Source organism: Microcaecilia unicolor, chromosome 6, assembly GCF_901765095.1.
Source record: "Microcaecilia unicolor chromosome 6, aMicUni1.1, whole genome shotgun sequence".
NCBI classification, from domain to species: Eukaryota; Metazoa; Chordata; class Amphibia; order Gymnophiona; family Siphonopidae; genus Microcaecilia; species Microcaecilia unicolor.
Window position 1 is genome coordinate 183,932,087 of NC_044036.1, and position 24,640 is coordinate 183,956,726.

General features: G+C 44.8%; 1 protein-coding gene across 2 annotated transcripts in view; it reads right to left on the reverse strand.

Moving 5' to 3' along the window:
- Positions 1-24,640, reverse strand: part of TRAIP (TRAF interacting protein) — a 216,729-nt gene that overhangs the window by 110,316 nt on the left and 81,773 nt on the right. For both annotated transcript variants that reach the window (XM_030207476.1, XM_030207475.1), the window contains exon 8: positions 24,469-24,556. In XM_030207476.1, the coding sequence (XP_030063336.1) occupies positions 24,469-24,556 (88 nt within the window). The remainder of the gene's footprint in view (positions 1-24,468; positions 24,557-24,640) is intronic.

A 24,640-nucleotide genomic window follows, 5' to 3' on the forward strand; every position in this document is an offset into this window, starting at 1 on the left:
CTTCAGCATCGCTTCCATTACTTTTCCAATAACCGAAGTGAGGCTTACCGGCCTGTAGTCTCCAGCTTCTTCCCTATCACCACTTTTGTGAAGAGGGACCACATCCGCCGTTCTCCAATCCCTCGGAACCTCTCCCGTCTCCAAGGATTTATTAAACAAATCTTTAAGAGGACCCGCCAGAACCTCTGAGCTCCCTCAATATTCTGGGGTGGATCCCGTCCGGTCCCATGGCTTTGTCCACCTTTAGCTTTCCAAGCTGTTGATACACACTCTCTTCCGTGAACAGTGCTCTATCCACTCCATTTTCAGGTGTACTTTTGCTAGTCCCTTGTGGTCCTTCTCCAGAATTTTCTTCAGTGAAAACAGAACAAAAGTATCTATTTAGCAAATTGGCTTTTTCTTCACCATTATCTACATAGCGTTTCGCTGTATCTTTTAGTCTCACAATTCCCTTTTTAGTCATTCGCCTTTCACTAATATACCTGAAGAAATTTTTGTCGCCCCTCCTTACCTTTCTAGCCATTTGTTCTTCCGCTTGCGCCTTCGCGAGCCGTACCTCTCTCTTGACTTCTTTCAGTTTCATCCGGTATTCCTCCCCGTGTTCCTCTTCTTGAGATTTTCTATATTTCTGGAACGCTAACTCTTTAGCCTTTATTTTCTCAGTCACTTGCTTGGAGAACCATATCGGTTTCCTTTTTCTCTTTCTTTTGTTTACTCTCCTTACATAAAGGTCTGTGGCCCTATTTATTACTTCTTTCAGCCTGGACCACAGACTTCCACTTCTTGTACGTCCTCCCAGCCCATCAACTCCTTCCTCAGGTATTCCCCTATTTTACTAAAGTCAGCACGCTTGAAATCCAGGACTTTGAGTTTAGAGTGGCCTCCCTCCACTTCAACTGTCATATCAAACCAAACCGTTTGATGGTTGCTGCTTCCCAGGTGTGCACCCACTCGGACATTTGACACACTATCCCCATTTGTGATCACCAGATCCAGCTTCGCTCCCTCCCTCGTGGGTTCCGTTACAATTTGTCTGAGCAGAGCACTTTGGAAAGCATCCACGATCTCTCTATTTCTTTCCGATTTCGCAGACGGAACCTTCCAATCTACATCCGGCAGATTGAAATCTCCCATTAACAGAACCTCTTTTTTCTTTCCTAATTTTTGAATATCTGCGATCAGATCTTTATTTAGTTCCTCTAATTGTGTCGGGGGTCTGTAGACAATACCCAAGTGGACAGAGGTTCTATCATCTCTTTTTAAGATGATCCATATCGCTTCTTCCTTTCCCCAGGTCCCTGTCATTTCAGTCGCCATGATATCATTCCTCACATACAAAGCTACTCCTCCACCTTTATGACCCTCTCTATCCATCCTAAATAGATTATAGCCTGGTATGTTTGCATCCCATTCATGGGAACCATTAAGCCACGTCTCCGTGATTGCAACAAAATTTAAGTCTGCCCCCAACATCAGGGCTTGAAGGTCATGAACTTTATTGCTTAGACTACGAGCATTTGTGGCCATTGCTTTCCATCTATATTTCCTGGTATGTGTTTTAACATTAGTGATTTGGGGGTGTCTTTTCACGTTGGGTACCTTCATATCGTTTTGTTCCAACTTTATTGATTTTCCTCTGCCTCAGTTCTATTTTCAGGAGCATCACAGTGCTGTAATGGAGCAAATGAATTCTTTAGTGGCAACACTTGTGCGGGTGGATGCTTCTGTGTCACATGACGAAGTCTGCCTGAGCCTACTGTGAACCATCTGTTCTTATGTGGTTTTATTCTTTGAGGCAGTGGTGAGAAGTTATTATTCTGTGCAGTTTTAGAAGCTGCTTTAATTGCATCCAATTCTTGCATTACTTTACTGAGCTCTTGTTTTAAACTAGGTAGCTGAAGACAGATAGGACAAGCTTTAAGTCTCCAGATGATTGGCCTTGAAACTAAAGCACCACAATTATTGCAGAGAATAAAAGTCATCCTGATTGGTTGAAATGGGTATGAACAGGTGTACTATGTTGGGGTTAACAGTCTGCAAGACTGCCTATGTATGATTGAGGAGTAACGTTAATGAGGTTTGGTTTGTCTATAAATGAGTGGAAACGGATTATAAGTCCCAGTGTGTCAGCTAAATGCTGTTATCAAGGAAATTCTCTAGATGGGACCAGAAATGGTACAGTCTGATCAAAGAATTTTCAATTTATTTAACTTTCAAAATTACCTTAGAATATAACTTTCCTTTTGTAAATAAATCTAAAAATTCCCAATAATTATAGCAGTTTCAGCAATGTAAAATGCAACTTTAGAGCCCAATGCAATGCAGTTTGAACAGCCTGTCCTCTCTATCAGAGCTTGGCAGGAAAAGAAAGAAAGAGGTTTCACAGGGCAAATTAATTAATTAAGCAATAAGCATTAAATTAAAGAGAATATCAGGTATCTCACCTATAGCCAGAAAGTTGAGAAGGTAAAATTATGTATAATCATACCTGATAATTTTCTTTCCATTAATCATAGCTGATCTCTCCAATAGACTGGTGGGTTGTGTCCATCTACCAGCAGGTGGAGATAGAGAGCAAACTTTTGCCTCCCTATATGTGGTCATGTGCTGCCGGAAACTCCTCAGTATGTCGATATCAAAGCTCCATCCGCAGGACTCAGCACTTAGAGAATTACACCCACGAAGGGACACTCTGCCCAGCTCACCACCGCCGAAATGGGGGAGGGGAATTAACCCAGCTCATCCCCACACAAGTGGGGGAGGGGAATCCGTCCAGCTCATCCCCGCGGAGCGGGGGAGGGACACCACACCCGCCGATGCGGGGGGATCTGGCTTATCCTGCAACCGCAACCGCGGGAGGAGCTGACTGACCCTAACACCGCCGAAGCGGGAGGGGTACAAAGCTGCCCTACAGCCGCACGAAGCGGGAGGGAGTGCCGGCAGAATTTATGTCTCAATCCAGCCCCGTAAAACGGAGGGAAGAGGAATGCAGCAGCTCACTGTAACACAAACTCGTCTCAACTCTTGAAGAATCCAAGTGAAAGAAGAACTTGAACACGAAGTCCTCCTGAAGTAACTGAAGGCTAAACTTGAACCTAAAATTCAACCAGAATATAAACAGTACAGATATCTGGGAGGGGCTATGGATTGATCAGCTATGATTAATGGAAAGAAAATTATCAGGTATGATTATACATAATTTTACCTTCCATATCATCAAGCTGATCAATCCATAGACTGGTGGGATGTACCGAAGCAGTACTCACCCAGGGCGGGACATAGAAATCCCTGACCTCAACACTGAAGCTCCAAACCGGGCCTCCGCCCGTGCAGCCACAGTCAAACGGTAATGCTTGGAGAATGTATGAGCCGAAGCCCACGTTGCCGCCTTGCATATCTTTTCCAAGGAGACGGATCCGGCCTCTGCCATCGAGGCCGCCTGAGCTCTCGTGGAGTGAGCCTTCAGCTGGATAGGCGGCACCTTCCCCGCGGCCACATAAGCCGCTGCAATGGCTTCCTTGACCCATCTTGCCACTGTAGGCTTAGCAGCCTGCAGACCCTTACGAGGACATGCAAACAGGACAAACAGATGATCCGATTTCCGGAAATCATTGGTCACTTCCAAGTATCTGATGATGACTCGTCTCACATCCAGATATTCAAGAGCGGAGTACTCCTCTGGGTAGTCTTCCCTACGAAAGGAAGGGAGACAGAGCTGCTGATTCACATGGAAGCGAGAACCAATCTTGGGCAGGAAGGCAGGCACTGTGCGAATAGTCACTCCTGCCTCAGTGAACTGCAGAAAGGGCTCTCGACATGAGAGCGCCTGGAGCTCGGAAACTCTTCTGGCTGAAGTGATAGCCACCAAAAAGACTGCTTTCAACGTCAGGTCTTTCAGAGATGCCCTCGACAAGGGTTCCAAAGGCGGCTTCTGCAATGCTCTTAGCACCAGGTTGAGATTCCACGCAGGCACCACTGAGTGCAGAGGAGGGTGCAGGTGATTAACTCCCTTGAGAAAGCGCACCACATCTGGCTGCGAAGCCAGGGAAGCACCCTTCAGGCGGTCCCTGAAGCAAGCCAGAGCCGCTACCTGGACTTTAAGGGAACTGAGCGACAGGCCTTTCTCCAGACCTTCTTGCAGGAACGCCAACACTGAAGAAATTGGAGCAGTGAAGGGAGAAAGTGAGCCTGCTTCACACCATGCTGCAAAGATACGCCAAACCCTGGCGTAAGCAGTAGAAGTAGAGCGCTTCCTCGCTCTCAGCATAGTGGCGATGACCTTGTCTGAGAAGCCCTTCTTCCTCAGACGCTGCCGCTCAATAGCCAGGCCGTAAGACCAAAGGGAGAGGGATCCTCCATCACCACGGGACCCTGATGCAACAGGCCCTGCTCCACTGACAGCCGCAGAGGATCGTCGACTGAGAGCCTGAACAAGTCCGCATACCAGGGACGTCTGGGCCAATCCGGACCCACCAGGATTACCCTGCCGGGATGCTTTGCCACCCGGTCTAGCACCCTGCCCAACATGGGCCAGGGCGGGAACACATAGAGGAGCTCTTGTGTCGGCCACTGTTGGAGAAGAGCATCTACTCCCAGGGATCGAGGGTCCCGTCCTCTGCTGAAAAAGCGCGGCACTTGGCCATTGGCCGATGACGCCATCAGATCTAGGCTCGGCTGGCCCCAGCGCTTCGTGATGTCCAAGAACGCCTGAGCAGATAGTTGCCACTCTCCGGGCTCCAAGGTATGGCGACTGAGAAAGTCCGCCTTGACATTCATGACTCCGGCAATGTGGGCCGCTGCAAGCTGCTCCAGGTTCGCTTCCGCCCACTGGCAAAGACTCATAGCCTCCTGGCTAGAGGGGCGCTCTTGGTACCTCCCTGGCGGTTGATATAGGCCACAGCCGTGGCATTGTCCGACAGGACCCGTACAGGCTTCAACACCAGTACCGGGATGAACTCCAATAACACCAACCGAATGGCTCTGAGTTCCAGGAGGTTGATAGACCACTTGCCTCTGCAGGAGACTAGAGCCCCTGCGCTGTCCTTCCCAAGCAGTGGGCTCCCCAGCCCATCAAAGAGGCGTCTGTCGTGACGACAATCCACTCCGGGGTCACCAGAGGCAATCCTGCAGACAACTTGTCTGTCTGCGTCCACCAGCTCAGCGCCTTGCGCACTGCTGGGTCCACGGGAAGGCGCACAGCATAATCCTCCGACATCGGAGTCCAGCGCAGCAGCAGAGATAGCTGTAGTGGTCTCATATGAGCCCTGGCCCAGGGCACTACTTCCATCGTGGCCGTCATAGAGCCCAACAGCTGCACGTAGTCCCAAGCCCGAATAGGAGAGGCTACTAGGAACTAGTCCACCTGAGCCTGAAGCTTGACAATCCGATTGTCTGGCAGGAACACTCTGCCCACTTGGGTGTCGAATCGAACTCCCAGATACACCAGGGACTGAGTCGGGCGCAGCTGGCTCTTCTTCCAGTTGATGATCCATCCCAGGGAGCTCAAAAGAGCAACTACCCGGTCCATAGCTTTGCCGCACTCTGCATAAGAGGGGGCTCGGATCAACCAGTCGTCCAGATAAGGATGGACTTGTACTCCTTCCTTTAGCAGGAAGGCCGCTATGACCCCCATTACTTTGGAAAAGGTCCGCGGAGCAGTAGCCAACCCGAAAGGGAGGGCTCTGAACTGGAAGTGTCGTCTCAGGACTGTAAAACGCAGAAAGCGTTGGAGAGGAGGCCAGATGGGAATATGCAGGTACGCTTCCTTGATGTCCAAGGAAGCCAAGAACTCTCCTGCCTTCACTGCCGCTATAACAGAGCGGAGAGTCTCCATGCGAAAGTGCCTCACTTTCCAGGCCCGATTGACCCCTTTGAGGTCGAGGATAGGCTGGACAGAACCTCCTTTCTTTGGAACCACAAAGTAAATGGAGTAACGTCCCTTGCCAATCTGATTTTTTGGCACCGGAACGACCGCACCCAGGCGGATCAGGTTGTCCAAGGTCTGCTGCACTACCACAGCTTGACCGGAGACTTGCAGGGAGAGAGTACAAACCCGTCTCTTAAGGGTTGGCAGAACTCTAGCTTGTAGCCGTCTCTGATGACTTCCAGCACCCACGCGTCTGAAGTTATAGTGGTCCACTCGCCCAGAAACGAGGACAACCGTCCTCCAATCTGCACTGGGGCGTGGACCAAGGCCCCGTCATTGGGTACGAGACCCTGGGGGAGGACCGGAGGGAGCACCTCCGGGACGGCGGTCTCTGCGAAAGGAATGCTGCTTGGGGGAGAAATTCCTCTTGAAGGAAGAGGGGGCAGAGGAACCCGACTTGCCCGGGTGGTACCGATGGGCTTCCTGCAACCGTCCTCTGGAGGTATCGGGACGAGTACTAACCCGAGCCCTGACCTCTGGTAATTTCTTGCCCTTAGACGTGCCGAGATTGGTCACGATTTTGTCCAGCTCGACCCCAAAGAGCAGCTTGCCTTTAAAAGGCAATCTAGCCAGGCGGGATTTAGAGGCGTGGTCAGCAGACCAATGTTTCAGCCAAAGCCACCGCCGCGCAGAGACTGTCTGAGCCATGCCTTTAGCTGAGGCTCTCCAGACATCATACAGCAAGTCTGCCAAATAGGCTAAGCCCGATTCCAGGGCCGGCCAATCAGCCCTCAAGGAATGATCCGAGGGGGAAGCCCGCTGCACCATTGTCCGGCACGCCCTGGCCACATAGGAGCCGCAAACTGAGGCCTGCAAACTTAAAGCAGCTGCCTCAAAGGACGACCTTAAGGCCGCCTCCAATCTTCTGTCTTGGGCGTCCTTTAGGGCCGTGCCACCTTCCACCGGCAACGCCGTTTTCTTAGTCACCGCAGTGATTAAAGAATCCACGGTAGGCCACAGATAGGCCTCACGTTCACTCACAGCCAAAGGATAGAGGCGGGACATGGCCCAGCCACTTTAAGGCTCGTTTCCGGGACATCCCATTGAGCCGCAATTAAGGTGTGCATGGCATCATGCACGTGGAAGGTTCTAGGCGGGCGCTTCGTCCCCAGCATAATGGCAGAGCCAACAGGGGCTGAGGGAGAGACGTCCTCCGGAGAGGAAATCTTCAAAGTGTCCATGGCCTGTAACAACAGGTTGGGCAAATCCTCTGGGCTAAAAAGCCGCGCTGCAGAGGGGTCATCCGCTCCATCCGAGCGGGGATCTATCTCCTCCAAGGAATCCGCAAAGGATCGTTGGGAGACCTCAGACACGCTGCCCTCATCTACATCGGAGGAGACAAAAGTCCTCCAAGGCCTGGAAATCAACCCGAGGGCGTTTACCTCTGGGAACCTCAACCTCTTTATCAGAAGAGGGAGCAGGGGCAGCGTTTTGCATGAGGAAAGCCTGATGCAGCAGCAAAACAAACTCGGGGGAGAAACCCCTCAGACTGTGCACTTCCGCAGCCTGGGCAACAGCCCTAGACGCACTCTCAACCGGCGCTCGCAATAGCGGGGGAGAGACATGCTGCGCATCCAAAATGGCGTCCGGCGCGAAACTCCGTGAAGGAGCCGCGCGGGAAGAATGGCGCTTAACTTTAGCCGCTTTTGTGCCGTCGCCCAAATTAAGGGCGTTCATGGCATTAATGTCTCCAACCTCAAGGGCGGCCCCGAAGAAGCCGTCCGAGCCGCGTGGCCGGCCAAGATGGCGGAGGCGAGGAGCGGGGGATGGGCGTTTATGGCGGGAAAAAACCGCCACGCCGGAGGAACGACCGAGACGTTCATCGGTCACTAAACTATCACCCATCAAGGGCGAATCAGGTTGTAAAACCCCCGCATCCCCTCTAGAAGCGCTCCAGCGATCCGGGGAGCGACCCTTTGCGCCCTCGCCCTCCGACGCCATTGCCACGAGGAGAAGAATCGGGGAACCCCCTGCCCGCTATAAAAAGGTAAAATTACCTGCTTGCCGCTCCGAGCTGTAACGAACTGGTGTCCCAGTGAGTAGCTGCAATGAACGTTTAAAGAAACGTCAAATTAAACGCCTTTAAAGACGTTTAAAAAATTTTTTTTTTTTTTTTTTTTTTTAAACGGAGCCAGCGGGAGGGGGGAGAAAAGGAGGGACCTGGCACCACCAGGTTTGCACTTGCTCAAAAGAGCCCTCAACCCCAGGCCTCAACAAAACCTAAGGATTAGGCTTGGAGGCCTAGCCAGAGCTGCTGCTGTGTGTGACCACCACCTGCTGAGATAGAGAACATACTGAGGAGTTTCCGGCAGCACATGACCACATATAGGGAGGCAAAAGTTTGCTCTCTATCTCCACCTGCTGGTAGATGGACACAACCCACCAGTCTATGGATTGATCAGCTTGATGATATGGAAGTTTGGAATTTAAAAGGTCAGAATTTACTTTACTTTGCAGGAGTTTGGTTCAGGTCCAGCACCTGGAAAGTTACAAAACAAGTGGTTGTCTCTCTATTCAGAGCCCAACCCCACCTCCTGTTGTGTAGTAATTTCCTCTCAATATGTCAGCTAAATGCTGTTCTCTAGATGGGACCAGAAATGGTACAGTCTGATCAAAGAATTTTCAATTTATTTAACTTTCAAAATTGCCCTAGAATAGTTTTATTTTTTGTTACATTTGTACCCTGCGCTTTCCCACTCATGGCAGGCTCAATGCGGCTTACATATTGTATACAGGTACTTATTTGTACCTGGGGCAATGGAGGGTTAAGTGACTTGCCCAGAGTCACAAGGAGCTGCCTGTGCCTGAAGTGGGAATCGAACTCAGTTCCTCAGTTCCCCAGGACCAAAGTCCACCACCCTAACCACTAGGCCACTCATCCACAGTCCAATTTGCAGTGAGTATTGGAGGCTCTATTAACCGCATTGGTAACTGAATTGGTGGTGAGGAGAGCGAATTCTGACCAGACTCAGTCCGCTGGGTATTCTCCAGAGGTTGGGTCTAGGCCATTGATGAAGTTTTCAAAATTGGAGGTGCTCTGAGGAAGGTTGTGTCGTAATTTTACAATTTTTTCATTAAAGTATTTGGCGAGTTCGTCTGCAGATGGGATGTCAGAATTGGTTGTGGTGACCGAGGTAGTGTCCAGAAGTTTATGTACAATTTGATATATTTTCTTCGTGTCTTTGTGATTTGGTCCTATTTTGGTTTTATAGTAGGACCTTTTGGCTTGTCTTATTGCATATTTATATTTCCTTTGAATTTGCTTCCATGCGTTAAGTGTGTGATCGTCTTTTATTTTTATCCATGCTTGTTCAAACTTTCTGGTTTGTGTTTTTAATTTTTTCAGTTCATCGTTGAACCATGGTAATGGATTATGTCTATGTGAAGTTTTTGTACGCAAGGGTGCTATTTTGTCTAATACATTCCTGCATCTTGTATCCCATTCAGAAAGGAAGCTTATGGAGTCCGTCTGAGCTGACCATCCGTTATTGTATATCTGTTGCCAAAATGTATTCGGATCTATATGGCCCCTAGCGGTGTAGGTTATTTTTTCTTGAGTACGATATAAACCCTTTTTATGCCAAAATAGGGATAAGTTTAGTTTGTAGTGGTCGGACCAAGGAGTTTCTGTCCATTTGGTATTTGATATAATCAGGTTCTGGTCAGGAGACAATTTATGTGAGATAAGGTCAAGTGTGTGTCCTTTAACGTGGGTTGCATTCATGTGTGGCCATATAAGATCCCATGAGTGGAGGAATTCCTTGCATTCGTGTGCATTGATAGAGTTTGGGTCTTCAAGGTGGAGGTTGATGTCTCCTAAAACTAGTACATTATCTTCAGACATTATCTCTCCAAGGTCTCTCTTCTTGGTCCATGATTATCAGCTTCTCACTCCTTAGCATATACAAATCCTTTGGATTTCTACTGCCGAAAGTGTATCACTCTGCACTTCTTTGTATTAAATTCTTTCAAATAGGGAGGAGCGGTGACGTCACGCTGAGCGATGGCTGTGTGAGAGAACAGCTCCACACGCCAGTAACGAAGATCAATAATATATAACTACAGGTGGCGAAATCGGAGCACACGATCGGACTTAGTGAGCATTAGAGGAGCTGCGGAGCACGGGGATGGCAGGCAAAGAGGCGTCTGGACCCCGCAAATCTTTAAAAGACTTTTCTTACCGGCCGCTGCAGATGGTGGACAAGATGGCGCCCGCGGAAGAAAGCGGGAAAGCAGACAAGGCCCGACGCGATAGATCTCCAGTAGATATTGCGGTGGAGGGGGAACTCTCTGCAAGAGACTTCTGGGCACTGCTGGAGGTGATTCGAGCGGATATTAAAGGGGTCCGCGAAGATTTCGCGACCCTAGCAGCTGAGCTCCGGGGCGAGGTCTCCGAGATGGGACACCGCGTGGAGGAGCTGGATGAACAAATGGAGAGCCAGCAGGAAGCCCTGAGCTCCGTCGAACTGACGCTGGAAGCGCAACAGGCCATGTGCAGGTCCCTGAGTGAGAAGGTGGAAGACCTAGAAAATCGAGGGAGGAGAGCTAATTTACGTTTCAGAGGCATACCGGAGCAAGCTGAATATGTGAACTGCGAACAGACCATACAGCAAATTGCGAGTATGCTGCTATCAGAAGAGGGGCAAGAAATGACGCCCTCCATGATCAAAATAGACAGAGCGCATAGAATGCTGGCACGCACGAAAGCTAACGTGCCCCGGGACATTATTGCATGCTTCACGGAATACAAAACAAAGGAAGCTATCCTCCGTAAGGCACGGAAATTGGAAGTGGTGCATTGGGAATCCCTCCCTATTGAAATATATCAAGACCTTGCCCCTGCCACTTTAAAACGACGGGCGGAGCTGCGGAACTATACCAGATACTTGCGAGATAAAGGAATACCTTACAGATGGCAGCACCCTTTTGCTTTGACATATAACCAAGATGGAAAATGGCACAGGGTTACTACTGCGGAGGAAGCTCGGGATAAATGGCCAGAAGTAGAGGCACCCCGGAGGCCCCCGGAGGAACAGACCAGAGTGGAAGGGGATGCACGCCCGATAAGACAACGCTGGACGCGAGTGGCGAGAGGCAAGGGACGCCTCACTAGACAACAATCTGAGAAGCAGCTGACATCAGCACGATTTAATATAACTTGACTGCTGTATTATGAACATTGAGGCTCAAGGTTTGGTTGATGTGATGTGTGTGCTCACGAGTTGATATGTATGGGGAAAGTAAGGGAGATAAGAATGTAGTTATAAACAAGGATATGGGACACTGGGATATCTACTGGCGAATGGGTAGTCACCGTTCTCACAATTTTGGAGGTGGGATACAGTTTTCCCATCGGTTAAAGAAGGAGAGGGGAAGGGAGGAGGGAGGGGGATGGGTTTCGGGGTTCTCTCAGGAAACTGATATCACTACACATTGTTTAGATAAGTTGCAACGGATCAGGAGGAAGGCTGATAGACTTATAGATAAGGCCCCACCATGATTGGGTTTACATGCTTATCATTTAATGTACGAGGTCTTAACTCTCCTCTAAAACGTAGGAGGCTTTTTCGAGAGGCACAAAGGGTGAAGGCAGAAGTGCTCTTTATACAGGAAACACACCTGTTACCCCGACACGAACATCTGCTACAGCACTCTAGATACCCTCACCAATTCCTGGCATCTAATAGGCAACCAGCAAAAACAGCGGGTGTGGGGATACTATTTAAACAAGGGCACCAATGGGAAATACAAATGGTCAAGAGAGATGTGGGGGGCAGGTTTGTGATTGTGGTGGGGAGCCTCGGGGGTCATACCTACACCTTAGTTAACATTTATGCCCCGAACCACGCGCAAGGAGCCTTTTTTGAGACACTGAGCGCTCAGCTGTCACGCAGTGTGCAAGGGGAGCTTTTGCTGGGAGGGGACTTTAATTTGACGATGGACCCCTCTTTAGACAACTCTAGTGGGACAGCGAATTATGCACAATCAGATCGGGATAACTTGCTTCAGTTCTTAAATCAATGGGGCCTGGTGGATATGTGGAGGGTGTTACATGGGGGAGAGAGGGACTATACATGCTTCTCGGCTCCCCATGATTCCTATTCAAGAATAGATATGTGGATGGGGAGCGCGGGTGTGACTATGCAAGTGGAATCTTCAGAAATACATACAAGAACATGGTCGGATCACGCCCCTCTCTCTATAACACTCCGGGGATTCCCAGTAAAAGATAGACAGGTGAGGTGGCAGCTCCCCGATAGAGTATTAGACGATCCAAAAACTGTTCAGAAAATCGCAGGAGAGATCAGGGAGTTTTTGCAATTTAATGATATTCCGGGCATAGCACCAGAGATTTTATGGGAAAGCCTGAAGGTAGTGATTAGGGGGTCCTTGATCTCTATACAAGCCTTTATTCAGAAAGACCATAAGGAAAAAGAAACAATCCTGAGACAAACAATACATCGGTTAGACCCATTGGCTAAACAGAATCAGGCCTCCCCGAGCCAGCAAGAGGAACTGCACAGAGCTAGGGTGCAATTGCTGGACTTGGACCTCAAAGTTATTAAAGAGCAGATGCAGAAGACACAACAGGAATTCTATGAATTCAATAACAAAGCTAGTAAATTACTAGCATATAAATTAAGACAGTTAAGGCAAAGGAATGTCATTAGTAGAGTGAGAACAGAGGATGGGCGGCTTTGGGATCAACCGGCAGAGATTAAGAGACTCTTTGTGGAATACTATCAGAGACTCTATAGCCCAGAGGAGGGGATGGAGGAGGAGGCCATTCGGGCCTATCTGAGTAACATAGATATGCCAACTCTTAGGGGGAATGATTATGAGATGCTATCTGCCCCCATAGAGCTAGAAGAGGTGACATCAGCAATCAAGGGTCTGCCTAGTGGAAAAGCTCCAGGAGCAGATGGGTATAATAACCGATTCTATAAATGTTTTAACTCGTTATTGGCACCAATTCTACTTAGAGTATTTAATACTATACAGGCTGACACCGGGCTCCCAAGATCTTGGCGCCTAGCTGAGGTGGTTTTATTATTAAAGCCACATAAAGATCCGCAAAGTTGTGGCTCATATAGGCCTATTTCCCTGCTGGGGACTGACTATAAAATATTGACCACCATCTTGGCTGCCCGGCTGCAGAAAGTACTCCCATATCTGGTTCACGAGGACCAAGCCGGGTTCATAGCAAATAGACAGACCTTTGACAATACTAGGCGAGCACAATATCTATTGGATAGAATTAAACAATTGGGACATCCGGCAGTGTTTGTGTCACTGGATGCCGAGAAGGCGTTTGATAGAGTGCTGTGGCCCTTCCTGTTTGAACTGCTACGGAAGGTTGGAATTGGCGGGCAATACTTAAGCTGGGTCACGGCGCTCTACCAACGGCCGATGAGTCGGCTGCGAATTAATGACACGACAACAGAGCCTTTTGAATTGTTTAGAGGTACAAGACAGGGATGTGCCCTCTCCCCATTACTGTTCGCACTAGCCATGGAACCACTAGCAATCTTGATCCGAGCAGAAGTTACAGTACAAGGCATTAGAATTGGGAGGCATGAAACCAAACTACTGCTTTATGCAGATGATATACTGCTGACACTGTCGCAACCTGAGATATCGTTGCAAGCTGTAATGCAGATAATTCAGGGATACGGTCAGGTGGCTGGTCTCAAAATTAATATGCAGAAGTCTGAGATCATGCCCATACAGTGCTCGAATGAGCTACAGGAACAGCTACAAACCTCCTTCCATCTTCTCTGGTCGCCTCAGTATATTAGATACTTGGGGGTTAATTTAACGCCAGACACTGGGGACCTATTTCGAGAGAACTTTTTACCTAAACTACGCGAACTTTTGCAAGAATTGGACAGATGGGGAGGGTTACACATGTCATGGATGGGTAGAATAGCAGCGGTTAAGATGACACTGCTCCCCAAACTCCTGTATCTGTTTATGGCAGTGCCAGTTCATATACCATACACATTTTTTCACACTCTTCATAAGAAAGTGTTCGCCTTTATCTGGCGTAGAAGACCTCCTCGAGTGGCTCGTAGTGTCCTCTTTCAACTACGGAAAGATGGGGGTATGGGAGTGCCCAACTTTAGCCTATATTATAGAGCTGCCCTATTTCAGATGCTATCCACAGTACAGAGAGGCCCGAATAAGCGGTGGACCTACGATGCGCAATGGGGCTTAAAAGGGGTGCCAATATGGGCAGTAGCGTGGCTCCCCTTGCCGCTCATACGAGACCTTATTTCGGAAATACGGGGTCCGATGGGGGTGATCCTGGGGGAATGGGTTAGATGTAGAGCGGCATGGTTCCCTGGGCGTAAATATCATGTGATGACCCCTATCATTTTTGCAACCGACTTCACTCCAGGTCGGGCAGATGGGGTATATAGACATTGGTCTGCAGCCTCGTTGCGCTTACTGGGCCAAATATGGGAAGATGGGAAATGTCATTCATTTCACACACTCCAGGAGGAATTTGGGTTAGGGGACAAAGACTACTTCTCGTACATGCAGATTAGAGACTTTATACAGAGAAAAGCGAGAGAGGACTTATCCCTTGCAGACACAGAGCTTGAGTTAGCCATCAGATCAGGGGAAGGTAAAGGGGGGATATCCCGCATTTACAGAGCTCTGTTGCATAAGACCCAACCACTGGGCAAATACATTAAGAAGTGGGAGACGACACTGGGTGCCACATATGATCCACAGGTCTGGAAAAGAATATTTAAACGTTTATTGGCATTTTCAGTAGCTACTCCTTTATTGGAAAATGGGTATAAGATGTTGTATCAATGGTATATGACCCCGAGCCGACTTTTCCGCATTTTTAAAAATGGATCGGCACTCTGCTGGCGTAGGTGCGGGGCAGAAGGTACATTTTGGCATATCTGGTGGGATTGCCCAATGATACAGCAGTTCTGGCAGGACTTACAGTCCAGACTGCAGAGCGGGATGGGGCTGGTGATAAAGTTTGATGCTGACATATGTCTGTTAAATTTAGTTGCAAAAGAGAGTAAAGGCTCCTGCTCAGCACTTTTACGATACATTGTTACAGCAGCCAGGACTTTAATTGCAAAGTACTGGAAACAACAGACACTACCCACTGTGGACCAAGTGCTTACTAAGGTGGACTATTGCTGTATGATGGATAAATTGACTGCCATGCGAAGAGGAGGAATGATGAGATTTCTTAAAACCTGGTCCACTTATGTAGAGTGGCGAGGGCTTACAGAATGAGGAGTATATTTGGTGATTTTGGTGGCAAAACAATGTGTAACCTTTTGATGATGTGTTCCTGAGAGGGGTGGGAGGGGGGAGTTCAGGGGGGTTTTATGTTTTTTTTTTTCTTTTTTTTTTTATTGGTACTGCATAATGTATGGCATATACTGTCAATACGCGTTAATGTATGCTCTGAAAATTGTTAACTTTAATAAAAAGATAAATAAAAAAAAAAAAATAAATAAAAAAAAATAAAAATTCTTTCAAATATTAGACCATTCTTCAAATTGTTCTAGATCACTTCTCATATTACCCACTCCCACCGAGGTGTCCATTCTGTTACAAATTTTCACATCATCTGCAAAAAGGAAAACTTTATCCTAACTCTTTGGCAATGTTGTTCATAAATATGTTGAATAGAATCGACCCCACTACCAATCCTTGAGGACTCTATTATGTATATTTCTTTCCTCCTAGAGAATTCCATTTACCACAAATCCTCTGTCAACTGTCAGTTAACCAGTTTCTAAACCAGTTCAAGGTTTGAATGGATCCTCAGAAGCTTAGCCGAGATTGGGTGCCAGAGCCGGTGGTTGGGAGGCAGGGATAGTGCTGGGCAGACTTATACGGTCTGTGCCCTGAAAATGACAGATACAAATCAAAGAAAGGTATACACAAAAAGTAGCACATATGAGTTTATCTTGTTGGGCAGACTGGATGGACCATGCAGGTCTTTTTCTGCCGTCATCTACTATGTTACTTCAGCCTGCTCAATTCGTTCATGGGCCTCCTATGAGGAACTGTGTTAAATGTTTTTTGAATTCATCCATTTACATGATCGGTCACTTGTGACAGAAGCATGGTCCTACAATAATAATCTTCTCCTGCACTACTACTTAAGTTTAGTAAGATAAGCTGACTCTATGGGCAAACATTAGAAAATAATAAGTAAGTGGGTAAGAGATAAATTATTATTCAGTGGTCTATGTCTACTCTATGTCTGATCTTCCAGGCTCCTAAAGGAAATGGCCTGAGCACTTGAAGAACAGGAGGACCCTCTACACACCTCCAAGGACACTAAGTTCCTCCCAAGGGGTATCCCTAACCACACCCTCCCCAAAAGACATTACATGATGTCATACCCACAAGCAAGCCTTCTCCGGAGTAGCCCCCACACTATGGAATGCACTCTCTGAAAGGCTGCCCTTAACACAAGATTATCTGTACTTCAGGAAGCAGGTGAAAGCTTGGCTCTTCAATCAGGCCTTTAATGGAAGAAGTAACTAACTTGTTAGTCTCACTCACATACACGAGTGACATGGGCTACGCATACTGCAGCAGGACATATTTATCCACTTCTACCCTAGCTGAGATAACATTTTATCATCTATCTGACTTCATGTGCAACTTTCGTTAAATTAGTCCTTATTTTCTAACTCCTCATACTCTTACCTATCTATATGCTCCTTCCTTGCTTATACCCTACACCGTCTATCAAAATGCTTTATTACATATTGTAAGTAGTGTACTATGTCATACTTTTTGTATTGTTATTTGAATATTTTTACTGCTGTAATTGTCTGTTGCTTATGTTTGATTTATTCTTACTGTACACTGCCTTGAGTGAATTCTTTCAAAAAGGAGGTAAACAAATCCTAATAAATAAATTAATTTAATTAATTAAAATAAAAGACTTTGCTGAATCCAAGTTGAATACATCTAGCATGTGTCCTTGATGTAATTCTCTGGTACCTTGTCAAAGTAAAATCAGATTTGTTTGGCACAATTTCCTTTAAAAAAAATTTTTTGTAAACCATGTCACCTCAGATCTTCCAATGTTTTGGATTTCAAGAAGTTCCCTAACCTTTCCAATCAGCAGAGCTTCCACTTCTTTTCTAGCCACTGAATTCAGGCTTTCTGGCCTGTAGTTATCCACTTCTTCTCTGTCACAACTGTTTTTTGAAGAGGGACCACATCTGCTCTTTTCCAATTATGTGGAATTGCTCTTGACTGCAAGGATTTATTAAACAAATCTTTAAGAGGATCCACCAGAATTTCTCTGAGCTCCCTCAATATCCTGGGATGGATCTTATTCAGTTCCATGGCTCTGTCCACTTTCAGTTTTTCCAGTAGTTCATAAACAATTTCTTCTATGAATGGTGTATGTGTAGCCACTCACATATATACCTGTGTCAGCCAACTGATGCCATTACCTGGGATTTTCTTCTGTGAACACAAAAGTATTTAGCACGTCTACTTTTTCCTCACCACTCTCCAAATAGCAGTTCTTAACATCTTTTAGTATTATAATTCCATTTTAGCATTCCTCTTTTCCCCCAACATACCTGACAAAAATCTCATCATCTGTCTTTACATCTCTAGTCATTTTTTCCTCCCACCTTTACTATTGCCAGATATATTCACTTCTTTTGAGTTTTATCCAGTATTCTTTTCTTGTTCCTATTCTTGCAGTCCTCTGTAATAAATGAACGCAACCCCTTTTGACTTTATTTTTTCAGCTACTTTTTTGTGTGTCTGCACTCTGTATTAGATCTTATATTAAACCATACCACGGGATGATCATTACTGCCCAGAACACCCTTCTGGACATTAGATACACCTTCTCCCTTATGTGAGCATAAGGTGCATTGTCAGGTGAGGACAGAACAGCTCACATTAACCCCTACTAGTAAATGTAGGATATAGATGTTAAAAAAAAAAAAAAAGGCACAATCTAGGGGAAACATAGAAGAGTAGCTTAGTGGTTAGTGCAGTGGACTTTGATCCTGGGGAACTGGATTCAATTCTCACTGCAGCTCCTTGTGACCGTGGGCAAGTCACTTAACCCTCCATTGCCCCAGGTACAAAATAAGTACCTGTATATATGTAAACCGCTTTGAATGCAGTTGCAAAATACCACAGAAAGGCGGTATACCAAGTCCCATTTCCCTAATAATAAAGGTCCCAGAGTTCAGAATTCCCTCTTATTATTCACTGATAAGCCATTAAGGCCACATGTAACAAATAGAAAAGGATTTATTTACAAAGACAAAGTACAAAACAAAAGTGTAAATAGAAGTAGAATTTAAAGGTTCCTGGTACAAATATGCAGAATGACAAAAATTAGAGAAGTGCAATGGAATCCCTGCATACATTCCCTACAGCAAACTACTTAAGAGCCCACAGCGTACACAGACTTTAGGATAAAAGGTATACAACCTCGGTCTATTGGTATCGGGGTTTCTCCATAGGCAGCTGGCGAGACTCGTCTGATGTTCTTGGTCCTTATAACAGTGTTGATAGTCAAAGAAAGACAAAAAATGTGAGTACCCAATGATAAGAAGACATTTGTCTTCTTATCATTAGGCACTCACATTGTCTTTCTTCCCCACCCCCTTTTCACAGTACATACATCTCACTAAGGTGCGTCTCTTTCACCTTTTTTCATGGTTTTTCCAGTACACCTTCTGTCCGCTTCTTTTTCTATATATTTTTCATTTTCTTCTTTTTATTGTGACCGCACTATCAAGAGTTTAAACTCACCCTACTGTACCCAATAAGATTACCTCAGATGAGCTTAAACTAAAACGGGAAGTAAGATACACAAGTATTAAACTAACCCCGTACCTCTATTTCTAATAAATAGGGTAGGAAATGTTCTAAAAAAATTTGAGAGATAAAAATGAGTTATACAGTGAAATTTAACATTTATTGTTCTTTGCAGATTTCAATTAGCAGTGAAACAAGATAATTATAACAGATTTTCCACAAAGAAAACTTTTATCAGATAAGTATGAACATGTACTTCATAAAACTTTTTCAATGAATGTTGTATGAATTAAAATTAGATCATAAGAATGATACTTTGTGTATACATATATATATTTTTTATAGGCAGTCCAGTTACTTCAGCTGAAGCAGGTAAGTATATAAACTTTTAAAGTCTTTGTCTCTATTCTTCTACCACTCTCAAATTATGAAGGCAACTTAGCTGGGGTCTTCTAGCTTTCTTGTATTGATCTTCTTTCTTGGCCTCTCTTTTCATTGTGTACCGTCTCTTCTCATTTGTATAGACTTGATAGTAGATTCGGTTCAAACACCTACTACACTATCTCAAATAACTCGAGTGAGAACCTATTCCCTATTTATGAACTTAAATGAAACTATTTCTTTTACTAGCTCCCCCAGAAAAATAAATATATAATTAAGGATCCCTACACTTTAACCCACCCTCAATTAATCCTTTCAAAATGAATTCTTAAAGATACCCAAAGCTGGGGATGAAACCAGCTTTTAATTTAGTACTTATATATATATTTTTTTTATTATTTGAGTGCCTAATACTAACATTTATTAGATTTCAGGCTTCAAAATAAAATTCAGAGAACTTTAAATTCTCACAGAAATTTTAATAGCACAGTATTACTCTGACATGTACTATGATTTATTTACTCTTAAAATAATTTTAATTTTTATTTCTCTTCAGAGAATTTCAGCAGACATTATTATATATATATATATATATATATATATATATATATATATATATATATAAAGAGCCTTGCGGTTGATTTTGGCTATAGGGTAAGTGCGTGAGAGAGGGTCTGAGAAATTTACTGAGTTTGAAGTATTTCTTAATTAATAAAACTCGAGTTATAAAAGACTCAGATAGATAGATAGATAAATAGATATATATAGAGAGATAGAGAGAGAGAGAGAGATCTGAGTCTTACTAAGCCGCATGTTTCTTAACAGCAACACAATGACATCACTGAGGGGGGTGGGGTATGTCAGATATGCTGGATGGTTGGATAATTGCAATCAACATATCCTTCCCCCTCTGACATATCTTCTGGTTTCTGAAGTGGCAGAATGGGCGCATTTGATTGGGTAAATTAAGGCGTACTTTATAGAATACACTTAGGCATATTTCAGTGCAGACTTTTTAGGCGTGAAATATAGAGTCAAATCCAATATGTATATATTTGTTTTTCTTACATTACATGCATATACCTGTACAATGATTTCTCAATCTTATAGCAATATGCTAATTATTATATACTTTATAGATATACACATGTGGAAATACACCTATATATATTTGGAGTTTAGTTCTCTGTGTACTGTATTTTTGCACATGTAAGCCACACTCTAGCATAAGCTGCAGATTTTCTGCCTTTGTATAAATGTGCCTCTGCATAAGCTGCACCTATGTATTCGTCACCATTCAGATGTGTACATGTTATGGTGTGCCAAATTCTCAAGCGCAGGGTTTAATGTGCGCAGTACAGATGGCCATAAAATGTAAGTTCACTTTCTCTATTTCTGTGGATGGCACTCTGATTCTCCCTGTTTCATCAGCTCGTAACCTTGGGTAATCTTCGACTCCTCTCTCTCCTTCTCTGCCCACATTCAACAAATTGCCAAAACCTGTCGTTTCTTTCTTTATAACATCAGCAAAATCCGTCCCTTCCTCTCTGAGCACTCTACCAGAACCCTTATCCACACTCTTATCACCTCTCGCCTAGATTATTGCAACCTGTATCTCACCAGCCTCCCACTTAGCCATCTCTCTCCTCTTCAATCAGTCCAAAACTCTGCTGAGCGACTCATTTTCTGCCAGAGTCGCTATGCTCACATTAGCCCTCTCCTCAAGACACTTCACTGGCTCCCTATCCGTTTCCGCATTCAATTCAAACTTCTCTTACTGACCTATAAATGCATTCACTCTACCGCTCCCAAGTACCTCTCCACTCGTCTCTCCCTACGCACCCCCCCCCCCCCACCTCGGGTACTCCGTTCTGTGGATAAATCTCTCGTCTGTCCCCTTCTCCTCTACTGCCAATTCCAGACTTTTATCTCGCAGCACCTCACACCTGGAATAGACTTCCCGACCTTTTACGTCTAGCTCCGTCCTTGGCCGTTTTCAAATCCAGGCTAAAAGCCCACCTCTTTAACGCTGCTTTTGACTCCTAACCACTACTCACTTGCCCTGTACCCTTTTTTCCCCTCTAATTCCCTTACCTCTTAGTTGTTCTGTCTGTCTGTCTGTCCTACTTAGATTGTGAGCTCTTTGAGCAGGGACTGTCTTTTTTATGTATGATGTACAGCGCTATAGAAATGATAAGTAGTAGTAAGTTTTAAATGCAGGAATGCAGCAATACAAATATGTGTGTGTCCGAACAAAACTAAAAATGAAAGCACACACATTTAGGAGCAGAACAAGTGCCAGTGTGTGCTGACACTTCCAATTTTGTCTTTATGAATGCAAGAGCCATACTTACCGCTAATCTTTTGTGCCCATTTGCCAGGCATGTTTCCCCCACATACATACACACACACACAATTTAGTTTAATAGTGTAGGTTAACTGCATATAAAATTTGATAAGCTTCACATTGCATAGTCCACTACACATATACGTAAACATGAACCTGTATCAGCTGCCTACCATCTAGTCAAAATCTAAAAATGAGTATAAGCAATGGCTTATAGATGTGAAAATACAGTAAACATACCTAATCCTTAGTATGGTTTTATTCTATCACATATTAGTCATTTTGATTAGATAAGCACAAATATATGTATATGTTTTGACTTTTGTCCCCATTTTTACCAGTTTACTATTTTATTTCACTGTACAATGTGCAGCAGCAGCCAAAAAAGCAAACAGGATGCTATGAATTATTAGGAAAGGGATGTGTATAAGACCAAAAATACTATAATGTCTCTATATTGCTCCATGGTGTGACTTCACCTTATTGTGTTCAATTCTGGTCGCCATATCTCAAAAAGATACAACGGAATTAGAAAAGGTTCAAAGAAGAGTAACCAAAATGATAAAAGGGATGGAACTCCTCTCGTATGAGAAAAGACTAAAGAGGTTAGGGGTCTTCAGGTTGGAAGACAGACGGTTGAGGAGGGATACGAATGAGGTTCATAAAGTCCTGAATGGTGTACATTATGTTCCATATGTTATATTCTCAGATCTTGTAACTACTGATACATGCATTGTTCCAAAACACAGTCATGTAAAGTCTATATTTTCCGCGTTAGGCATTAATGAGCCCTTTTTCCGCTGTATGGATGCACAATTAGGATTTTACTCTCATTTATTATATCACTAGGCCTAAAAAAATAAGACCACAGTGATTTACAATCCAAAAACAGTAAACAAACTGGAAAAGAACTCCAATAAAAATAGGACAGAATCACTCACACAAGATCTCACACACTCATCCAGATCCAGAATACACTCCACAGAAAGCTTAGCCAAACAATTTATGATGGATATTTTTATTGACATTTAATAAAAGACATTTTTGTTGGAACTAAGTAGTTTTGCATTTATTAACACACTACTCCGTTCATCTAATTCTGCTATCCTCACTGTTTGCTCTACTGATTTAATTACTTGCCTTTTCCAATTCAAGCTCAAGATGAATAAAATATAAAATATCAAATACAAATCCACTCTAACTCAAGATTTCTCTCATTTAGGCACTACATGGTGGAATTCTATCCCAAGGGAAATAAGACAATAAATCTCATCTTTCGCAAATTCTTAAAGACTTTTCTTTTCAACAAGTTCCTTCACTAATGTTGAAACTAGTTATAGCCAAGATCTTTCTCCTCACTGCTACTTTTTCAAGAATGATCCTTTAACTCTTACAAGTTTCATAACATGTATTATACATTAACTTGTACTGTTTATTACTTATGTAAGAGAAAGGGGGGGGGAAGGGAAATGGGACTTGGTATACCGCCTTTCTGTGGTATTTTGCAACTGCATTCAAAGCGGTTTACATATATACAGGTACTTATTTTGTACCTGGGGCAATGGAGGGATTAAGTGACTTGCACACAGTCACAAAGACTGCAGTGGGAATTGAACCCAGTTCCCCAGGATCAAAGTCCACTGCACTAACCACTAGGCTACTCCTCCACTCCAAGCCACACCGAGCTGCATAATTGTATTCAGATAATGTGGGATACAAGTATCAAATAAATAAATTACAAAGAGGTACACAAGTTATGCTACGCAGATTAGTGAACTGAATTTTTTTGAGAGTAGAATGTGAAAATGTACAAGGACGGAAGATTTTGAAAAGACGTGGAGGGGCCTAATCGAACGTGAACGCCTATCTCCATGGGCGTCTATCTCCGAGAACGGGTACGTGAAGGGGTGGGAAAAACCATATTTTCGAAAAAGATAGGCATCCATCTTTTTTTTTCGATAATACGGTTTGTTCCAGGCAAATACATCGGATTTGAGCTGGGCGGTATCGTTTTTCAGCGATAATGGAAACTGAAGGCGCCCAGCTCAAAAACGAACAAATCCAAGGCATTTGGTCGTGGGAGGGGCCAGGATTCGTAGTGCATTGGTCCCTCTCAAATGCCAGGACACCAACCGGGTACCCTAGGGGGCACTTGTAACAATAAAAAAAAAAAATTAAAATACCTCCCAAGTCCATAGCTCCCTTCCCTTGGGTGCTGAGCACCCCCACCAAATCCCCCCAAAAACCAACTACCCACAACTCTACACCATTACCATAGCACTTATGGCTGCAGAGGGGCACCTAGATGTGGGTAAAATGGGTTTGGGGTGGGGGGGGGGGTTTGTAGCGCTCCCATTTACCACCACAAGTGTAACAGGTAGAGGGGGGATGGGCCTGGGTCCACCTGGCTAAAGTCCACTGCACCCACTAACAACTGCTCCAGGGACCTGCATACTGCTGTGATGGAGCTGGGTATGGCATTTGAGGCTGGCATACAGGCTGGAAAAATTTTTTTTAAGTTGTTTTATTTTTGGTGGGAGGGGGTTAGTGACCACTGGGGGAGTCAGGGGTGGTCATCCTCTATTCCCACCAGTGGTCATCTGATCATTTAGGGCACTTTTTTGGGGCTTGTTCGTGAAAAAAAAAAAGGGTCCAAAAAAAGTGACATATATTCGAGCTAAAAACGCCTTACTTTTTTTGATTATCGCCCAAAGGCGCCTATCACTGCTCAGCCGATAAACACGCCCCAGTCCCGCCTTCACCATGCCTCCGACACGTTCCCGTCAACTTTGCCCGTTTCCACGATGGATTGCAGTTGGAAACGCCCAAAATCGGCTTTCGATTATACCGATTTGGGCGCCCACGGGAGAAAGACGCCCATCTCCCGATTTGGGTCGAAATATAGGCGTTTTTCTCTTTCGAAAATAAGCTGGATGGTATCTCACACTAATGCATACAAGTACAAACTGGGAGAAATACAGCCATGTAAAGCTGAATTTGCTTTTGCCCTCACCTTATTGTTGGAAACAAACACCTCCTTTTTCAGCTTCTCTGTCATCTCATGAGATGCCTTCTGAGTTTCTTTTAAGTTTTCATATTCTCTGTGAAATATATGCATAGAATTTTATCAAACAGGTATTTTAACATTTTACTAAACCCTAGTGACTATATTTGGTGTAAAATAT